Genomic DNA, 21,328 nt, shown 5'->3' on the forward strand with positions numbered 1-21,328 from the left:
AAAACCTCTTTCTTTGTAGAATAGTAATTGCTTTTGTCACCAATAAATATAACGTTAAATGTTTCCTAAAATTAAAAACATTTTGAATGAATACTAAAGTATCATTTTTCCTCCAGCACAGTGGCTGTAACAATACATGGCTAATTCTCAAAATATGAATATTAGCATAAAGGCCTAAAGCTGTTCCCACAATTAGAAATAAAATAAACCTATTAACTGTGGCCACACAAGCCCACAGGCTACAGACGGGAGACGCCATTGAACTGAGCAACTACAAAAGTTTGCTATTCAAATTGCCTCAAGATCAAACCATCTCAGACACAATACAGATCTCCTTTTTTAAGTTAAGAATTTGGAACAATGTTTTAAAAACAACTTTTAAAAATATAAAAGAAGCCCAAGATATTATCAGAACATTAACGTCTATGAACAAGTTTCTAACTGTTGAGTGGCCCTTATTGTTGATCAGTAAACAAACGACATGCCAAATTTGTTCCCGCACAGATAACACCAGCAAAAAGAGTCAAATACTTAAAGAGATATAATGAAATGCAGATGTTACATAATTAAACACTTGGAGAAAAAGAAAGTGCATCCTTTTACTCCAAAACAATAGTAACTCCCTGAAGAATTTGTTTTGAATTAAATTCCTTTGGAAAGAAATTTAAATGTCGTTTGTAATTGATAGTGTCTCAGAATTATTATTCATTTTAACCAACCAAATTATTAGTTGATTATAATTTTTTATAAAACAACTCCAAGTTTACAATGCAACAGTAACATATAAAATGACAAATGTAAATGCTTGTGTTCAGGCTTGCAAAATCTGGCAAAATGGGCACATACTCCTTTTTTTCTTAAATGTATATTCCCAAAATTTACTACCAATGGTCTACATTTGTATAACGTTAATCATAATGAAGTATATTTGCTTTGGCTTAACATATGTGAATTTAACTATTGCAGTTTAGTGTTACGAGTTAAATAGGCTACTATGTTTTGTTCAATAAAGCATGGTTAAACATTCTGATTTAGCATGATGCATAAATCCAGCCAACCTCTTGCTCTTTCACCTCTCATATTATTGAAGTGTTGTCAAACTCAAGCCCAAAGATGATGCAACAAAATCCAATAAAGTCCAATCCTGATGGACAGAATCTTGCCAGACTAAATAGCAACAGCCCTTAGACTTATATACCACCTCACAGTGCTTTACAGCCCTCTCTAACTGGTTTATAGAGTCAGCATATTGCCTCCAACAATTTGGGCCCTTATTTTACTGATCTCAGAAGGATGGAAGGCTGTCGACTTTCAGCCGTTCCAGACTGAATGTTTGGCAATCGACAGAGTTAACCTGCAATGCTGCATTCTGACCACTGCACTACCATGGCTGTAATCTAAACTACTCGATATAGCCTGAAAGATTTTAGGATGTGGCCTTGCTGAATCTTTTTGCACTTGCCCATCCAGCTCAGAATTGCTCACTCTTAATCTGGGTTCTCTCTGATAGAATGTATTCCCTGGGAAAACTCTGTACTGCCAAAATTCCTCTTTACTATTTTCCAAGTGCACATTCCATCACAGGTAGTGTCATCTTAACTTTGGTACTTTCATTTTACGTAGACCTCAATTACCAGCATTCTTACCACCAAGGGAATAAGTCTGTAGACAACTACTAGCCAAATACTATAAATATTACCTAGCTATATGTATTTACATGTTTTTAAAATTAGTTTACATAATACATTTTTTTCATATTGTGCCAACACAGAATGTTTATAATTGTTAAGACTTATGTCATAATTGTTCAGTTGCAACAGTGGATTGCTGATATGTGTTTTCTACAATTTTTTCAGATAATTTTATTAAAACTATACATAGCATTTAATAAAATCATCTGAAAAATATTATATATATACATATATATATGCAATACAATACAAACTACAAAAAATATAAACAGAAAAATACAGAAAAGGGGTAGGGGGAAGGTGGTGGTGCTATGTGACAAAGGAACAGAGAAGAAAAAAAGGAAAGAAAAACAAAAAGCAATTGCCCCCTTCATTCCAGCAGATAATAATTTTAATAGATTATTGCCAACTCCAAATAACACATATTCTTTCTTCTCCTCATAACTTATTTTTTAGAATAAGAAAAACAAAGTCCAAATACTCTCTCAATCAATCTTTGTCAGCAAAAGTCCAGTAACCACATCCAGATGTAACTTTTTTCTTCTTTTAACCTTGGTTGCCCAAGTCATTTTCTAAATCTTCCGATTTCTTTTTTAAACAAGTATTCTTTAACTCCTTTAAAAAAAACAAGTACCTGAGATGTTTTCTATTATTTAAATTAAAAGGCTATACTAGTCATTTAACCGACAATATTGCTTGGATTTGCTGGATTAACATCTTTTTACAAAAGATGTTGGATTAGTTGGATTAACATCTTTTTACAAAAGAACAAGTACTTATTGTGGTTTTAAAATAGTGCAAATGATGTAAAGTAAATATCTCAAGAGAAAAAAAGACAAGCACCTAAACCTCTTTGAGGGAACTGGGCAGTCTAGAAATGCAAAATATGAACGAATGAATGAACCCATGAAACTGAGCATAGTATGAAAACAGAGACATCGTAAGTATGCCTGGTTAACATTCCTTTAGTTGAAACAGTACTTTGTACCCATCCTTTCTTTTTCCCCTTCCACCCTTGTTTTAGTGGGGACTAAAACAACTTCCAAATAGTAAGCAGCATTTTGGGTTGAATCTTTTTTTTTTCCAGCAGCAAAGAATGTATTACCAATCTTTGCAATTCAGTTAGTGATGTCACAACGTTCTCTTTTTATACAATAAAAAATATTTTTCTATGGCTTATCTGGAACTTCATCTAACTCCTATATCTATGAATGCTTACTCTCTATTCTAAATTTGTAAAAAAAAAAAAAAAAAAGGAAAAATGGCCCTTTCCCAACATTTTGGTCTCTTTTCCTACCATCTCACCCTACCCATCATCCACTGCCTGATATGAAATTCTTTTAAACAGAAGTCTTCAAATTGTAAGCAATCTTTCATTGTATTTTTGTCATTAAGATTGCAGTATTTCAACTGGCTGGATAAAAGAAATACATTACATATGTTGTTTTAAAGAACTAATCCCTAATTAAAATAGAACTGCTCTTGTTAATGCTTCTTTGTATGACATTGGATGAAAGATTTCTCATATTGTTTAGATTCACATATACAGCAATAAGTAAAAATAAGCATTGCGTTCTACAACAAGAGACAGAGCAAGACAGATTTAAACATTTCACTAATTAGAACCAATCAGAGAATCCTCAGCAATAAAAAAATATCCAAGCAAGTGAAGAAATGTTTTCTAATTCTGATTTTAAACTAAATTCCTTGTACAGAATATCATTAACTATGTTTAGTTAAAAAACTAAACATAGCTGATTATTAGTTACAAAACTAGCAGCATTTCACTCAGTGACAGAAAGAATACTAAAGAGAAATCTTTAAAAGTCTCACCCATAGCACTACAGTATTGCACTTGCAATATTACATAAAAATAAGAGCATGATGCCAAAAATACTAATGTACACAGGAGGAGGAGGGGTGGGCATTACGGCTTCCTTCTGAACATGAAATTTAATTCTTGTTGTGATGCCTCCATTAACATGTTTCAATATTTAAATGTTCCTTATCTCAGCTGTCATGAATTACTGTTCTTTCTTATTAGGAGTGGTATTAGCTCTATGTGCATACAGCTCAATGCAGCTATGCATTGGATTATGAACTGTTTCCATACTACTGCATACTAAAGGTTTCCTAATTACAGTCTATGACTTGAAGACTGTTCTGTGTACACATGAGGATTTTTCATCCTATTCATCATGAAGAAAACTGGGCAATCTACCATGCATATTCTCCAGCAAACAGTGTCTATTTTATTAACGCAAGAACCGTGAGCAACAGCTCATCATTAAGCACATCTAATAGTGACAGGTTGAAATATGGCAATTCTGTGATACCTTGTTACTCAACTGCTTTGAAACTCATTAATTTGGTACTCAACGCATTTTGAAACAAAGTTGAGTTTGGTACTCAACGGAATAGCTACAACTTGTCAGTGCCAGCTGCCTTATGACTCACTACATTACTCCCTATGACAAAAAATGGTTTTGTACTTATTGTTTTTGATACTCATCATGCCTCCTGGAACCAATTAAGGATGAATTCTGATGTATCTCTGGACTATTATAATGTCCTTTTTTGCTACTAAAATGTAGCCCCTGTTTATCTCACATTCAATTGCTGGGAAAGGCTACTATAGTATCATATTCCAAATTCATTAGTTACAACTGAGTTTGGAGGGTTTTTTTCTGAACACTCAGGGGAACATCTAAAATGTAATGGATTAACCTTTTCCTCATAGTATCATCATGTTGAATTACGGCTGGAATGGAGAAGTCTCTCCAAAAAGTGGTGACTCATTCCATCACTTTTTCAGTACTGTTTTTGTTAGACATTCTTCCTTTGGAGCATTAAAAAAAACCCCAAACCTACAAGCCAGTATCTTGTTCATTTATACAGCAATATAATATAATATTCGTAAATGTAATATGCAAGTGTTAAAAATGATTAAACAAAAGTCCCTCTCCTTGTACATTGCCTCTGGTCTATTTAATGAGACAAGTTGCTCATTAGAGCAACAGAAGCTGGACTCTACAGTACTAGTCAAAGATCTAGCAGGAAATCTTTACAAACTTAATTATTTCTATGACTATAACAGGAGTGATTGATTATCAGATTTCAGACTTCTTTACAAGGCAAATGGTCAGGGAATCTTTTTTTCTTAAAAAAAGATATTCAGTATAATTCAGATGCATTATTCACATGGTTGTGTGTGTATGTCAGGGTGGGTATATATTTAGTATATGCATAATCTTGTGTTAATCTATCTATTTAGTTATTTTATCATGGTTATGTGGTTTATATCAGGGGTCCCCAACCACCGGGCCGCGGACCGGTCCCGGTCCGTGGAACATTTCCTACCGGGCCGCCGGTTTGCTGGGCGCCACCATCTTGTTTGACGAGAAAGTGTTTCCGGGTGAGCTTTTCCGGTTGGAAAGCGGCGTTTGGGTCCTGAAGGAATCCTCGCGCCTTAGTTTCATCGAAGGGGGGGCTTCGAACGAAACTAAGGCGCGAGGATTCTTTCAGCACCCAAGGCAAGGCGAGCCGAGCGACCGTCCCGAAGCCATCCCGAAGCGAAGCCCATTGACAAAGGTACAAAGGAGGAGTTGAAGGTGGTGGGGAGAAGCGGGGGACGGCTGGCTGGCCGGTTGCTCGGCTCGCCTTGCCTTGTCATGCGTGCTGATGCCGGTACTGGGCCGCGGATCATTTTGTGATGCCGGTACCGGGCCGCGGCACAAAAAAGGTTGGGGGCCACTGGTTTATATTGGAGGTGGTGACCCTTTGAGGGGTCACCCTGTATGCAATGAAATTTCATTTTAATGTATGCCAATTAGTGTACGTTCAAAGTGACAATAATCCTAATCCTATTCCTATTCCTACTCTCTATTTCTATTTCTATTTAGACAAGTAGATGACATCCAGCCAGGAACTTTTGCAGAGGTTTTTGTTCCAGGTTCTGCCCAATCACTGGACCAGGAGACCTTGCTCACACTCACTTATGTCTTATGCTATTTCCTGGTTAAATGACTGTAATATATTGCACATAGGACCATTTTTAAAGAACATCCAGAAATTACAAGTGGTCCAGGATGCAGCATGTACATGTTTTCCCATAGTACATTATTGCTGTAGGAGCTGCACCGGCTCCCAGTTTCTTTCTGGGTGCAGTTGAGGGTGCTGGTTATTACTCTTAAAGACCTGCATGGCACAGATCTTTCCCTAAGGATATTTGTCTATTCTACCAGGCTAAATAGAGCAGCCCAGCTCCAGGTCTCTCCCTTAGATGTTGTCAACTAGTAGGATCTAGGTTGTACGGTCTTCTGGGCTATGGAATACTCTTCTCTCCCAGGATCAAGGAAACTCCAACTCTTCTAGCTTTCCAGAAGATCTTTTCCCTCAGTCAATGATATCAGGTAAGGCTGGAGCCAAACATCTGCAATTATGTTTTGGTTGGGGAATGTTGTTTGGTGTACTATCATTTTTTTTTCTTTTTTGTATATTGCCTTTACTGTTCTGTTGTGTTTTCTCACTGTTTGGGAGTCACCGGAGCTTTGATGTACAACAGGGGTGTCAAACTTAATTTCATTGAGAGCCGCATCAGCATTGTAGCTGCCCGGGTGGGTGTGGCCGGCTGGGCATGGCCCAATGGGTGGGCATGGCCCAATGGGTGGGCATGGCTAGCTTGGGCATGGCTCATGGGGGATTAGGCAGGGTGGGGGGGGATAGAGGAGTCTCTGGCAGAAGGGGATGGGACCAGGTAGGGTGCCATGGCCTGATCCCCCAGAAGTATAAAGAGGGGTTGCTGTGAGACGGCCCAGCCAGTCACCACCACCCTGCAGCCCCTGCACACTCAGTCCCCTCCCTCAAAGACTGCTCCCCTTGCCCCCCATCCCCAATGGCCTTGGAAATGGGAAGGCAGGGGCCTTGAGTTTGACACCCCTGATGTGTAAAATGGGTGGCCATACATGTTTTTAAAATTGATTCATTGCATTTGATTAATTACGTCAAATTCTCTTTACAAGTAGTCCTCGACTTAGAACCATACATTTAATGACCATTTGAAGTTACAATGGCACTGAAAAAAGTGACTTATGGCCGTTTTTCACCCTTACGACCATTGCAGTATCTCCATGGTCATGCGATCAAGATTCGGAGGCTTTGCAATGGGCTCATAATTATGATGGTTGCAATGTCCCAGAGTCACACGATCACCTTTTGCGATCTTCCAACAACCAATGTCAATGGGGAAGTCAGATTCACTTAACAACTTTAACAAGTGCAATGATTCACTTAACAACTGTGGCAAAAAAAAAAGTCGTAAAATTTCTGCTTAGCAACAGAAATTTTGGACCCAGTTGTGATTGTAAGTCAAGGACTACCTGTACTGTACATCAGCACCATATTCCCACAGACATTCATATTTTTATCAGAACTCAATTACATTTTCAATAAACCTGTTTTGTAAAAGAAACATGTCCTTTTAGAGACCTTTCAAGATATTCTGCTCCAAGTTTTAAAAATAATACAATAAAATGCTTACTACTGCAAAAGAAAACAAATCCTGCCAGACGTTGAAACCACAGCCCCTAATGTTTAACCACAACTACTGCCTGCCTATTTAATCACTGTTTGCAAAACACAACTCAGTAGCCATCATTTTATTGTTTGCAGAAGTTTGTGTTTCTAAATTTCATGTCAAATGAACTTAAAATGTTACAGACACTTTTATTTTAACATACAGCATCCCTATCATAAATAACACTGAAAAAATGCACCTTTTAAACTATCAAATTATTTAATTTCACATATATTTAAAAAATCTCTATAAAGCAAAACCGAGTTCTATACAAACAGATATATTTAAAAGCTGAGCAACTGTTCTAACAATGTCAGCTGTGTACTTAATGTACACAGATTCTCCTAATAATTGAAATTCCTACTTATTTCTATTTTAAAAAACCAGAAATACTACATTCTGATTCCTATTTCTAGCTGTTCTACATTGTTATATATTTTCAATGCTAAAATGTAAATAAGCATATTTATAATTTAGAATTCCTAGGAAGAAATACCCGGTCTCACAGTCCCGAAAATGAATGAATTCCATGAGTATTCATTTAATGATGTGCTTACTGCCTTGATAAAGCAACACGCTATGTTTGGCCAGAAATGCCACTTTGCTCTATCTCTATCTCTATCTCTGTCTCTGTCTCTATCTCTATCTCTATCTCTATCTCTGTCTCTGTCTCTGTCTCTGTCTCTATCTCTATCTCTATCTCTATCTATATCTCTATATATCGATCTATTTATCTATCTATCTCTATTTATCTATCTATCTATCTATCTATCTATCTATCTATCTATCTATCTATCTATCTATCTATCTATCTATCTATCTATCTATCTATCTATCTATCATCTATCTATCTTATTACATTATATCTATATCTTATTACACTGTCAACTCAATACAAAAGATAATTTTTGCTGTGTTTCTAAACATTTAGATGCAAATTATCTATGAATGGGCTCAAATCAATTAAAAGATTCCTAGGTGGAAGACTGCTTATCTGCCTGATCCCTTGAACAGTCATTAGCAGTCATGAGATATTCTAGGTCTGAATAGAGAGAAGAAAATTAAAAGATAAATAGTATTTCAAAAGAAGAATATAATTGTTCAAGCAATCTGATATCAACATGATTGATGATTATGTGCCATCAAGTCAGTGTTGATTCTTAAATATCTCATTGATTTTCTCCAGCAGGATCTATCCTCAGCTTGGTTCTTCAGCTCTTTCATCTATTGGTATAGTGCAGGGATGGGATCTGACCGGTATAACTACCGGTTCTGTCGCTCTGTGTCACGTGCACATGCGTGCCCACGAGTCGTGTGAGTGCAATTTACAACCTGCTGAGTTGCCCGGACAGCTGAGCAGCGCAGTGTGTAAGTGCGCAGTGGTTGGAAAAGCCCTTTTTTCCTGCTTTTTCAACTGCAGCTATGTCGCGCAAAACAGCTGCGGTTGAAAACACAGGAAATAAAGGTCAGGTAAGAGCCTGGGCAGGTGGCTGGGCCAAAACAGCAGAAAACATAGAACTGGTTCTATGTATGCTCTCTGTTTGCTGATATTCAGAGCAACCGGTTCTACAGAAGTGGACAGAACCAGTAGAATCCCACCCCTGGTATAGTGTTACCTCATGTTTCTCCACTAATTGTAATGATATCAGTCTTAGATGCAAAGTGCTTTTGACCAACAATTGTCTAAAAATAGTAAAATCAAGTAAAAATGGAGAATTCTTAGCTGTCTACACTGTATCACCTTAAGTATCTTGTAAGCGATTGACAAATCAAATAAATAAATAAATAAAATAAAAATAAATAAGTTCTAGTTACTAACAAAATCCTGAAAAAAACTAAATATATTAAGTGATAAGCCTGCATAGCAAAGATTTATACATTCGTACACCATTTCTTTCTAATGCTTGGCACTCAAACTGTTAAAACTAATATCAAATTTATATATATATATATATATATATATATATATATATATATATATATATATATATATATATATATTCTTAAGTTTTCATGGTACTTAAATGTATGGTATTCAGCTTTGTTCATCAGACGAACACAATACAGAAGCCTGATGATGGCAGATGAGATTCTGCCAAAACATTGCTACAACTTTAAAAGCACAACTACAATGACGTGGGAAAATACCGAACAAAGCTGAATACCATACATGAATATAGTATATATATATATAAATATATATATAATATATATATATATATATATATATATATATATATATATATATATATATATATATATGTATATTATATGTATATGTATATGTATATGTATATGATATATGCTAAATATATATATATATATATATATATATATATATATATATATATATATATATATATATATATATATATACACACATACATACACACATACACATTCATTAATAATTGTCAAGAATTAATACCGGGAAAAAACAGTGAAATTATTATTAGTTTCCAAGTTTTATTCAATTGGCCATATTATAAGAAGCCTCAAGAAATTCTCAGTTTATCCACCAGTACCCTAAACCTGATCAGACCCAAGAACCAATGAAAAAGAGGTTCATCTCCCTCTCCATTCCATTCCTTGCCTATCTTTTGCTATTATACATCTAATATCTACGTCGTATCTTCTCTCTATTCTGCCTTGTACATTTTGTTTTTAATTTTAACATTTATTCTCCCTTTCTAGCCAAATACATATATTCAACATAGCACTGTTCATAACCATTTGTTTCCACTGAATGTATCTCCGTCTCCCTTCAGACTGCTGCACGAAGCAATCGTGAAATACTTACAGATCTCCTACTCATGCTTGCTGTCTTCCAGTAGACTTAGCCAAAGTTTTCTAATTCCCTCTAAAGAAAAGTATAATTTAATACTCACTTGTTTATTTTTTGTCTTGGTGATGGTATCCGAAATAGGTTTCTTCCTCTCTTTAACAGCTGTTTTAGAAAACAGTTCTTCAAATTCATGATAATCTATTGAAGGCTCTTCAATTTTTTCCCACACAAGTGAAGCACTAGAATCTCTAAAGTTAAGCAAAAGACCTATGTAGGACAACATCAGACTAAATAGTCACAAAATGGTGGGATGAAGATAGATGAATTATCAGTTTCATTGCTAAATTCATTTTTCCAATTGAAAATGAACTACAAAAATATCAAAACTTTCTGATTCATAAAAGAGATATGTTGCCAATTTTTTGCACGACATATAGATAGTACTTTTCAGTGGGATCTATATTTATACTAAATATAGACATGCAATAACTTATATATTATCAGATTCATACTGAAGGCTGCTTTCCATGATTATTACAATAGTTGAGAAAAATAATATGTGGAATAGTAAGCCAAAAATATAATTAAGGAGAAGAACAAAAAGAAAACATTTTCAGAAAATATAGCATGAACTTTACATAATGCATTGTCTGATAATGATAACTATTATGATTTTCTATAATTTTCAACAAGCATCATCAACTAGTGCATAGCTCACAGATTATTTCTGAAAGAAATTCATATTGAGTAACCATAATTTTTTTTCTCCCAATTTCTTGAGATTTTCCTAGCACTGTTATACCTTTATCCTTTTCACAGCCACTCAGCCTCATCTTCGGACCTTTTCTCTTTATACTTTTTATTGATCAGCCTAGAACTTATTTTAAATGTGAAAGTAAAGAACATGTATAAGTTAAGAACTGGGTGATTTGTCTGAAAATATGCTTGGTTCTCTACTTTGCACAAGGTATAGTGATTTGAAGGTACAAATTCCACTTAGATAATGGATGGGAGATTTACATTTCAGAAATGCCAAAAACCAACAAGACACTCAAAGAAATAGAAGGTACAAGGTTCTATCATGTATGGCCCTCATCTGAGACCTCCTTTCTCAAGTAGCCTCACTGAAGTTGCTCTCCATCCCTATAGAACAAGTCTTTGAAATTTTATTACTCAAAAGTCTAACACAGAAAAAGCTTTTTCCTGCAAAATGACACAATGATGCAAAGTTTGATATTACAAAGGCCTATTATAAAGTTTTCAATATGCAAAGTTTGGCATTATGAAGGCCTATAACACAGATTTCTTCCTCAAGCTCTAAAGAGCTTATAAAATAGTAATAATCTTCTGAGCATGTGTAAATCAACCCTTTCCTTAAAACCACTTGGTCTTCTTCATGAGGAGAGTGAAATTCAAAAGCAGATCAACTTATTCAATATCTGTCATTTCTTATTTGAAGGTAAAAGCACTGCCTCCTAAACTGAGCACCAGTTCTAAAACATATAAACAGAACATATCCTTGTTCACTCATACTATCTTCTAGCAAATCCAAACAATTTCTGGTTCTCTACTGTGTGCATAAATTATTCTCCCCATTATCAGTCTTCAAACTTGCTACCAGAGGGAACTTTTGGATATTTTCAGACAAATGATGGTAATAAGGGTTTTTGGGGTGAGGGTGGGGTGAGGGGAGTGGTCCAGATTGTTCATGGAACAAGTCTGTTATTGATTCATTTCCAACTACCATTTGGACATGTATTTAGGTCTGCTAAAATTTAGCAATGAGGAAAAAAAGAGCAAAAAGAGGTAAGAAAAAAAATAACAAAGGAGTCTGGTACTGGGTATGAACTGGTCATTGAGAAAAGCCAATATACATGGGGGGTGGGGATCCAAATATACCCATGTTATTACATATGATTAAGAAAGGATAATAATACACATTGCTGCATTGGAAAGATAAATATATCCTGCCAAAAACTATGTGGTAAGGCTATACCACATGGTAGTATTTACCTTTAAAAATATTTAGGGTAATATTTCTTCCTAACATTGTTTCACAAAGGCTTAAAAACCAACACAGTGAAAAAGCACTTTAAGCTACAGTTCTGAATTTATAGCACTACAGAAAGAACAATGTACAGACAAATGGCTTACTGTATTTACAGTTCTAGAGAAATTGATATTAACATTTCAAAAGCTTCAGACCAACGTTTTTAACATATTGTTTACCTTTTATTATGAAGCTGGATTCTTGTCCAATAAAGAGGCTTCATGGGTCGAGAAGGTTCTATTGCATGCTTCCTGCTACTTTTTTCCTGATTAATTCCCATTACAAATAAACCAGTTGGCAAAGGAGGAGGAAGAAACCCAGACACTTGTGGTAGACTAGGAGCCGGGGGTGGTGGCATGCCCATTCCAGGCAAAGGAGGAGCTCCTGCCCCAGGCAAAGGGGGTGGAGGAGGCAGCACTGTCGGTCCTTGCAGAGGGGGAGGAGGTGGAAGTCCCCCCATACCTGGCCAAGGGGGTGGTGGAGGCGGGGTGGCACTCCCATACCTGGCAAAGGTGGAGGAGGTGGAGGAGGCACTCCCATGCCTGGCAATGGAGGTGGGGGCGGAGGGGATGGCACTCCCATGCCTGGCAAAGGTGGAGGAGGTGGTGGAGGAGGAGGCACTCCCATGCCTGGCAATGGAGGTGGGGGCGGAGGGGGAGGCACTCCCATGCCTGGCAATGGGGGTGGCGGCGGAGGGGGTGGCATTCCCATGCCTGGCAAAGGTGGAGGAGGTGGCGGAGGGGGAGGCATTCCCATGCCTGGCAATGGGGGTAGTGGTGGAGGGGGTGGCACTATCCCTGGCAAAAAGGAACTAACTGGTCCTGGCAAAGGTGGAGGAGGTGGAATTCCAGTTACAGGAAAAGGTGGTAGAGATGAGATCTCGGTAGGTAGTCCAGCCGTAGGCAAAGGTGGCATAGAAGAGATGCTTGCAGGAGATAAAGAAGGGGTAGATGGCATCATGTCCATTCCTGTCAGACATGATGGGGAAGAAGTCCTTTTGGTGGGGAATGATGGAGCAGAGGTTGGTACTATGTCAGATGAAGACCCTAAATATCCTGAGGCAGAAAGGGATGAGGGGGGTGAACCCGATGAAGATAAAAAAGGGCCACCTGCCCCAGGCAGAGAAATTCCAGTGTCAGTAGATAGAGGAGCAGAAGTGATGGGAGAAGATAAAGATGGGGAATGTTCATTCCATGTTATGGTCTCCATACTCAGAGGAAGATGGGGAACTGATGGCACAGATTCCTCTTGAAATAAACATGGAGTTTGTGGCGTTGTCAATTGTTCCTGGAAAGCATCCAGCTGTACTGAAATCTGTTTTGGTGACAAAACTAAAGCTATTTCAGAGCAAAAGGTGGGTTGTGGCTCAAGTGTTGGCAACGGCTGAGTTGGCCCTTGACCTGGATCCCCTTTGAGGTGGGGAGGTGCTTGTGGCAGTGTACTGTCTGAAGGCATTATGTGTGTTAAACAATCATCTGTTGGAGATGTCTGCACAGATGTTGCAGTTATAGTTTTAACTAGAGCGCACAATTCATGTTCTTGAAAAGCTCTGGTAGGTAATCCTTCATGAGTCGGTTGTTGGGTCTCATTCCACACGCTTCTGCTTGAAACCAACACCTCTGTTGCTGGAAACTGTTTCTCTAGCTCAGCAATTTTTGTTTTTAAATCCTGTATGGTTTGCTCCAGCCGCTGAATTTCATTTGCCCGCATTTCTGATTTCATTGTAACATTTTCCTAGGAAACAGGAAAGAAGAGTCAACATGCAGGAAGAAAATAAGACTTTGCATAAGACCTTTGCCTGATACATACTGAGACTAACCATATAAAGATAATATATAGCCTGTGAATACTTTAACACATTATGAAAGTCTTAATACTATTAAATGCTCAGAGTGGGTTATATCTCACACATTTATTTTAAAGTTTAAATCATATGCAACCTATAACATATAGTATAGATATATTATAGATAATATTATATAGGTAGCTATCCTTTAGTGTTGGACTGTGCTGAGATGGTTAAACTTACTTTGGAACTGCAAGATAGAGAGGAATCAGAACATTATACAATCTGGGATAAGTGGCATAGTTGGTTAGACAGTAGAAATAAGAATTAAAATATAGATAGATATATATAGATATATATATATATATATATATATATATATATATATATATATATATATATATATATATGATATGATATAGATATATGTGAAATTGTTGACGTCAGAGTGTTGTAAAGAATGTACAAGAGATTTGTAATTGTGGAAAAGTACAATAAAATTTGATTTAAAAAAAAGAATACCATTTCAAAATGTTGAATTTAACTTTGTCTTTCCACAATTTCTGTGCATGTGCATGTTTTACCCAGTTCTTTTTATTTTTTCCAATCCAGTTAAATGTTGAAAATTAGTGGAAGGGGCATCTATCCATGTATGGAATTCAAATTTTTTAACAACTAGTTCTGTGGGTGTGGCTTAGGTGGTGGATGTGTTTTGGTGGTCATGTGACTGGGTGGACATGTAAATGTCACCTGTAAAGTCATGGAATCAATTATTAACCAATCCATTATCCTCCACTTAGAGACAAACAACCTACTCGCTAATAAACAATTTGGTTTCAGAAAAAAACTATCCTGAAATCTGCAACTCTTACACTGTAAAAACATATGGACTACACAACTCGATCAGGGCAAAGCAATAGATGCAATCTACATAGACTTCTGTAAAGCCTTTGATTCAGTGGTACACGACAACCTACTCCTAAAACTAAAATCTTATGGTATCTCTGGACACCTACATAACTGGATAGAAGCATTCCTGTCAAACAGACAACAAATGGTCAAAATTGGGAGCGTCCTATCAAATTCTGTACCTGTCAACAGTGGTGTCCCCCAAGGCAGTGTTCTAGGACCAACTCTCTTCATACTGTACATAAATGACCTCTGTGATCATATCAAGAGCAACTGTGTTCTCTTCGCTGATGATATAAAGCTATTCAACACCACAGACAATACTGCTACCCTTCAAAAAGACCTTGACTATGTATCAGAATAGTCAAACAAATGGCAACTTCAAATCTCAACAAATAAATGCTCTGTCTTACATTTTGGCAAAAAAAATCAGAAAATAAAACACAGGCTGAATAGTCAAGATATTGTTGATGATCCAAACTCTGTAAAGGACCTTGGAGTACTCATCTCTAAAGATCTAAGTGCTAGAGCCCACTGTAACTACATAGCCAAAAAGGCATTACAAGTTGTTAACCTAATCTTATGTAGCTTTTTCTCTGGTAATATTTTACACTACTAACTAGAGCATACAAAACATTTGCTAGACCAATACTCAAATACAGCTCATCAGTCTGGAATGCACATTACATATCTGATATTAACACAGTTGAGAAAGTCCAGAAATATTTCACAAGAAGAGTTCTCCATTCCTCTACTCGTTGCAGAATACCTTATGCCACCAGACTTGAAATTCTAGACCTAGAAAACCAAGAACTATGCCACTTTTAGTCCGATCTAAATATAGTATATAAAATCATACATTGCAATGTCCTACCTGTCAATGAATACTTCAGCTTCAACCATAACAATACAAGAGCAAACAATAGATACAAACTCAAGGTTAATCGCACCAAACTTGATTGCAGGAAATACGACTTCAGCAACAGAGTGGTCAATGTCTGGAACACTCTACCTGACTCTGTGGTTTCTTCCCCAAACCCCAAAAACTTTAACCTTAGACTTTCTACTATTGACCTCACCCCTTTCCTAAGAGGTCTGTAGGGGGCGTGCATAAGCGCACCAACCTGCCTACCATCCCTGTCCTATTGTTTCTTTTATTTTTCTTATATGTATCCATGTATTCATAACTATGTTTTTACTTATACCTATTACCTTGTAAGCAATTGACAAACCAAATAAAATTAAAAAAATAAACATGGTTTGGTGGTCATGTTATTGGCTGTGTGTGGCCAGCTCAATATCACTCACATCGAGGCACGCATCTCCTTGCCTGGCTTCTCATGACTGTGGGGATGGTGCAACAGTAGTAAGTGTGAAAAATGGTCAGAAGTCACTTTTTTCAGTGCCATTGTAACTTTAAATGGTCACTCCACACAAGCAAAGTGCCAGCAAAGGAGGGGGAAAAAACTCCAGAGAAGGTCCTGAGACAGGAAATCTAGTCCTGCCAAGAATGTAATAAGGGTCAATGGAGAGGCAGTTTCTGTAAGTAACACCAAAATGTTTCCTTCCTGCCTTATAGGATTAGGCCAGTAATTTCTTCTAACAACCGGTTCTCTGAACTACTTAGAATCTAGTGAATAGGTGCGAACTGGTAGAATCCCACCGCTGTAATCATCCTATTCTTTGAACACTCCCCAAACTAAAATGGAAGGGAATTAAATTTGCTATGGTTAGGAAAGCTGGAAAAAGAATAATTTCAAAAATAAGCAAGGGCTGCAAAGAAAAAAAATCTGGAAAAAATTCTCGATTACATCCCTATGGAAGAAACAGTTCAGAAGCAGCATAGAATATTGTTGACTGCTTTTTTCTTAACCCCTCTGTCCTCCTGATCATATGAACTTAAATGGAGATTTTGTTTAAGGAATTCCATAAGCCATTCTCTACCTGCCTTTCCTTGTTTGCTTCTCAATGTATTTGCTTTTTAAAGTTTCCTTTTGCAAGAATAAGGACTAATAGCGTATGCTATTAAAACAATTTTTTGAATTGGGAATTTGCTTAATTTGAAGAAGGTAAAACCACATCAGCCCCAAATTAAGTCACAATATCAGAACAACAGATGTAATGCAATTTGTCTTTGGTGTTTAGCTGCAACTGATTTCACCAAATTTAATAGGTAGTACCAATGCATAAACATTAACTATCAAATTTGGGAAGAGTGTAAAGCAAGGGTCTTCAAACTTGGCAAGTTTAAGACTTGCGGACTTCAACTCCCAGAATTCCTGAGCTAACATGACTGGATGAGGAATTCTGGGAGTTGAAATCCACAAGTCTTAAAGCTGTCAGGTTTGAAGACCCCTGGTATACAGGAAAAGACCTGTATTGCTCTTCCATAAAGGCATAGTCTATTTTGACTGATTAACATTGCTGCATTAGCCATTTGGGATTAATCCCATGGAGCAAATAACATGCTACAAGAATGTTAAAATAAGCCTGTGTTTACCACTGGAGCCACTTTGATTTGGGATGTTTGAAAAGGCCAAAAAAAAAAAAAAAAAAGAAAAAAAAAAAAAAAAAAAAAAAAAAAAAAAAAAAAAAAAAAAAAAAAAAAAAAAGACAACAAAAAAAAAAAAGAAGAAGAAGAAGCAGCAGCAGCAATCTAAAGCTCTAAACAGTACAATGGCAAGAGAGTAGAGGGTAACTTAGTTCATTTCTCCAATTACATTTTGTGCCAGTTTTTTCATTCATCAAATTTCCAATTAAAATCATGGATGATTTTTCTGTTGTTGCATTTGCTTTGTTTGCTTATTTGAGGAAGAAACACAGACATTGACGATCACTTTGTTTTAAAGACGTACATAAGAAGAAAGAAACGCGACGAAACATCAGCTAACTGTACAGTTGATTGGTGTAATATGAAAGACTCAAAAAAAAAAAAATCACACCCATTCTGTAACATCTACAAACACAAATGTCAGCAGCACTGTAGAGAACATTGTTTACTGTAGCATGCATTTGAGATAGCTATAGAAATAGCACTTAGATTTCTATACCACCTTTAACAGCACTCTTTGGGCAGTTTACATTGTCAGTTTATTGTCCCCAACAATCTGGGTCCTCATCTTACTGACATCAGAAGGTTGGAAAACCGAGTCAATCTTAAACTCTATCAAAATAGAACTCCAAGCTGTGGGCAGTTTGCCTGCAATATTGCATTCTAACCGCTGCACCACTAGGATTCCTGGTAAGATACTAGTTAACTACACTGATTTGTTTTCTACCAAAACCCATGTGAAAGAGCTGATCACAACTTATTCATATCTTTCTTTGATCACCTAAGGTTTCTTGGTGCACTTTATAAACAGCAAATTTCATGGTGATCTATCCACTAAGATATTGAGACATTAGTAAAGAACTATAATGGTTTCATGCCTCCCCCCAACATCTAAGTATAGTATATAAAATCATACATTGCAATGTCCTACCTGTCAATGAATACTTCAGCTTTCAACCATAACAATACAAGAGCACACAATAGATACAAACTCAAGGTAAACCGCACCAAACTTGATTGCAGGAAATACGACTTCAGCAACAGAGTGGTCAATGTCTGGAATACTCTACCTGACTCTGTGGTTTCTTCCGCAAACCCCCAAAACTTTAACCTTAGACTGTCTACTATTGACCTCACCCCTTTGCTAAGAGGTCTGTAGGTGGCGTGCATAAGTGCACCAACGTGCCTACCGTCCCTGTCCTACTGTTTCTTTTTATTTTTCTTATATGTATCCATTTCATGTGTTCATAATTATGTTTATACTTCTACCTATTATCTTGTAAGCGATTGACAAATAAATAAATAAATAAATAAATTTGACTCATTACAGTTTGCTTATTTGAAAAACTGCTCTATAGATGATGCACTTTCCTATGTGCTTCATCTTAGCTTGGTGTACCTGGAGGAGGAGAATACTCATGTGTAAAGGCTGTTTGTTGATTTTAGTTCAGCATTCAACATAATCATTACTCAATATTTGGTGAACAAACTGGGCCTATTAGGTTTTAATACTCCTTTATGTAATTGGATACTGGATTTCCTTATTGATAGGCCCCAGTTTGTGGGAATTGGAAGAAAAGTTTCCAATTCCACCTCCTTGAGCACAGGTTCCCCATAGGGCTGTGTCTTGAGTCCGCTACTGTTCACCTTGATGACCCATGACTGCTGTGCCAAATCTGCTATGAATCATATTGTGAAGTATGCGGATGACAAGGCAGAGGTGGGTCTTATCCAGGACGGTAATGGAAATGCATATAGGGAAGAGGTAAAGGCTCTGGTGGACTGGTGCAATAAAAGTAATCTGGTTCTAAATATTAATAAAACAAAGGAGATCATTGTAGATTTTAGAAAGAGCTGGCATAGTCAGACTCCACTCAGTATCAAGGATGCAGCTGTAGAGGGGTTCAACAGTATTAAGTATCTGGGGGTGCAGATAACAATCTGAATTGTCTCCACACATGATCCTTAGTGAAATGTGCAAACCAGCATCTGCATATCCTATGCTGGATGAGGAGAGTACATCTTTCTCCTTCTGTCCTGGCCACTTTCTACAGAGGCTCAATTGCATTTTAACAAACTGCATCATTGTTTGGTTTGATGGCAGCAGTGCCTCAGATAGAAAGTCCATACAAAGAGTGGTAAGGACAGCTGAGAAGATTATAGGAAGCTTGCTTCCTGTTATTCAGGATACTGCTTATAAGCACTAAATGCTTAGAGCTCAAAACATTGTTAGAGACCTCACACACCCACTTTACGGTCTGTTTTTGTTGCTCCTCTCTGGAAGGAGGTTTAGAAGTTTTTCTAGCAGGACTACTAGATTCTGTAACAGCTTTATTCCCTGTGCCATCCATCTGGGAAACTCACAAGATTTGTTTTTTTTGCCATGTATATGTATACATTCAAACTAGACTATGTTGTTTCTCTACTATGTGAGTCTATGCATAATTTTGTATTTATTTATTTTATTTATTTATTTAGTCATGTTTATGTAGTGTATATTGGAGGTGGCGACCCTTTGAGGGCTGTATGTAACAAAATTTCATTTTAATGTATGCTGATTAGTGTACATTCAAAGTGACAATAAAGTTATTTTAAATCTAAGTGTATTCTAAGAATAGTGGCAGATATGGCTGGATCTTTTACTCAGAGCAAGTACCTGTTCTATACCAATGTATTCGTTACCAGGGTTTTGAAGGAACACCTGTAAAGGTTTCATCTCACTACCCATAGTTGGATAGCAGAGAACTTCAGAAAACAACAACAACAATAGCCACACACACACACACACACCCTTGCCTGTCAATGGTTTTTTCAGCTTCAACCACAATAATACACAGGCAAACAACTGATACAAACTCAAGGTAAACTGCTTCAAACTTGATTGCAGAAAATATGACTTCAGCAACAGAGTGGTCAACGCCTGGAACGCTCTACCCGACTCCATTGTTACAGCCTGAAACCCTCACGGGTTCAATCACAAACTGTCTACCGTAGATCTCACCCCATTCTTAAGAAGTCCTTAAAGGGGTCATGCATAAGCACACCAGTGGGCCTACCATCCCTATCTTACTGTCCCCATTTATCTGTATTTACTTCCTTTGTTCATGTTCATGTTTATGTTCATACCTATACTTGTTATCTTGTACATGTTTGACAAACAAATAAAATAAATAAAAATACACATGCACACACAGAGGGTTAATCATAGAATCACAGGGCTGGAAGGGACTTCTAGTTCAACCTCCTGCCCAAGGCAGGAATCCTTATGCCATCCCAGATAAATGGTTGTCCATCCTTTTCTTGAAGACCTCCAGCATATTATACAGTAAGCATACTATACAGCACTCACTTGTTAAACCAAACAACATTTCTATTCTGCTTCTGCTTCTCCCAGTGTCTATCTCTTTCTTTTGTTCAACTTTGCCCCCACTTCTTCATCCCAATTTGACAGAAGTTGGACTTTACACCACAGCATGTCTTGCGCTGCAGACTTACATGATTACTCTTCCGGAATTCATAACCACAAAATTATAAGCAAATCACAGACTTATGGGAATTCATTTCAGAAACAAGGATGCTTTCAAAGACAAGAGTGTTTATAGACTGACAGTTTCGATTTAATGTAAAAAATGAGATAAACAATCAACATTAATGAAGGAATTTCTTTTACATTATACACACAAAGGAAAACAAAGTTTAATGTGCCCCCTTATTACTTACTTCATTGTTTCTGAAAGGGTGAGGGGAGAATGATAATGAAAAGAACAGCAGAATGACAGAGGAGATATACAACTATATGACTGGAATACAAAGGTTGCTTAACCTTTGTTTGTATACTTTAAAAAAATGTCCAACATAAACCTGCCAAGAATGGTGTATGATCCATTGATATGGAGACATAAGGACAGTCAGTCTCTGCAATATTAATGTCACTGTGCCAGAAACAGAAAAGTTATGTGTTTTCATTTACTGTGGTTTTTA

General features: G+C 36.9%; 1 protein-coding gene across 1 annotated transcript in view; it reads right to left on the reverse strand.

The window, feature by feature from the left end:
* FMN2 (formin 2) overlaps window positions 1-21,328 on the reverse strand; it is a 193,930-nt gene that overhangs the window by 116,871 nt on the left and 55,731 nt on the right. Inside the window, 3 exon segments of the mRNA XM_087967456.1 lie at window positions 10,155-10,299; window positions 12,281-12,585; window positions 12,588-13,835. Of these exon segments, the coding sequence (XP_087823582.1) occupies window positions 10,155-10,299; window positions 12,281-12,585; window positions 12,588-13,835 (1,698 nt within the window).

Source organism: Notechis scutatus, chromosome 1 (assembly GCF_049901735.1).
Source record: "Notechis scutatus isolate UNSWTSFEM ecotype Mainland chromosome 1, rNotScu1.2, whole genome shotgun sequence".
Lineage (NCBI taxonomy): Eukaryota > Metazoa > Chordata > Lepidosauria > Squamata > Elapidae > Notechis > Notechis scutatus.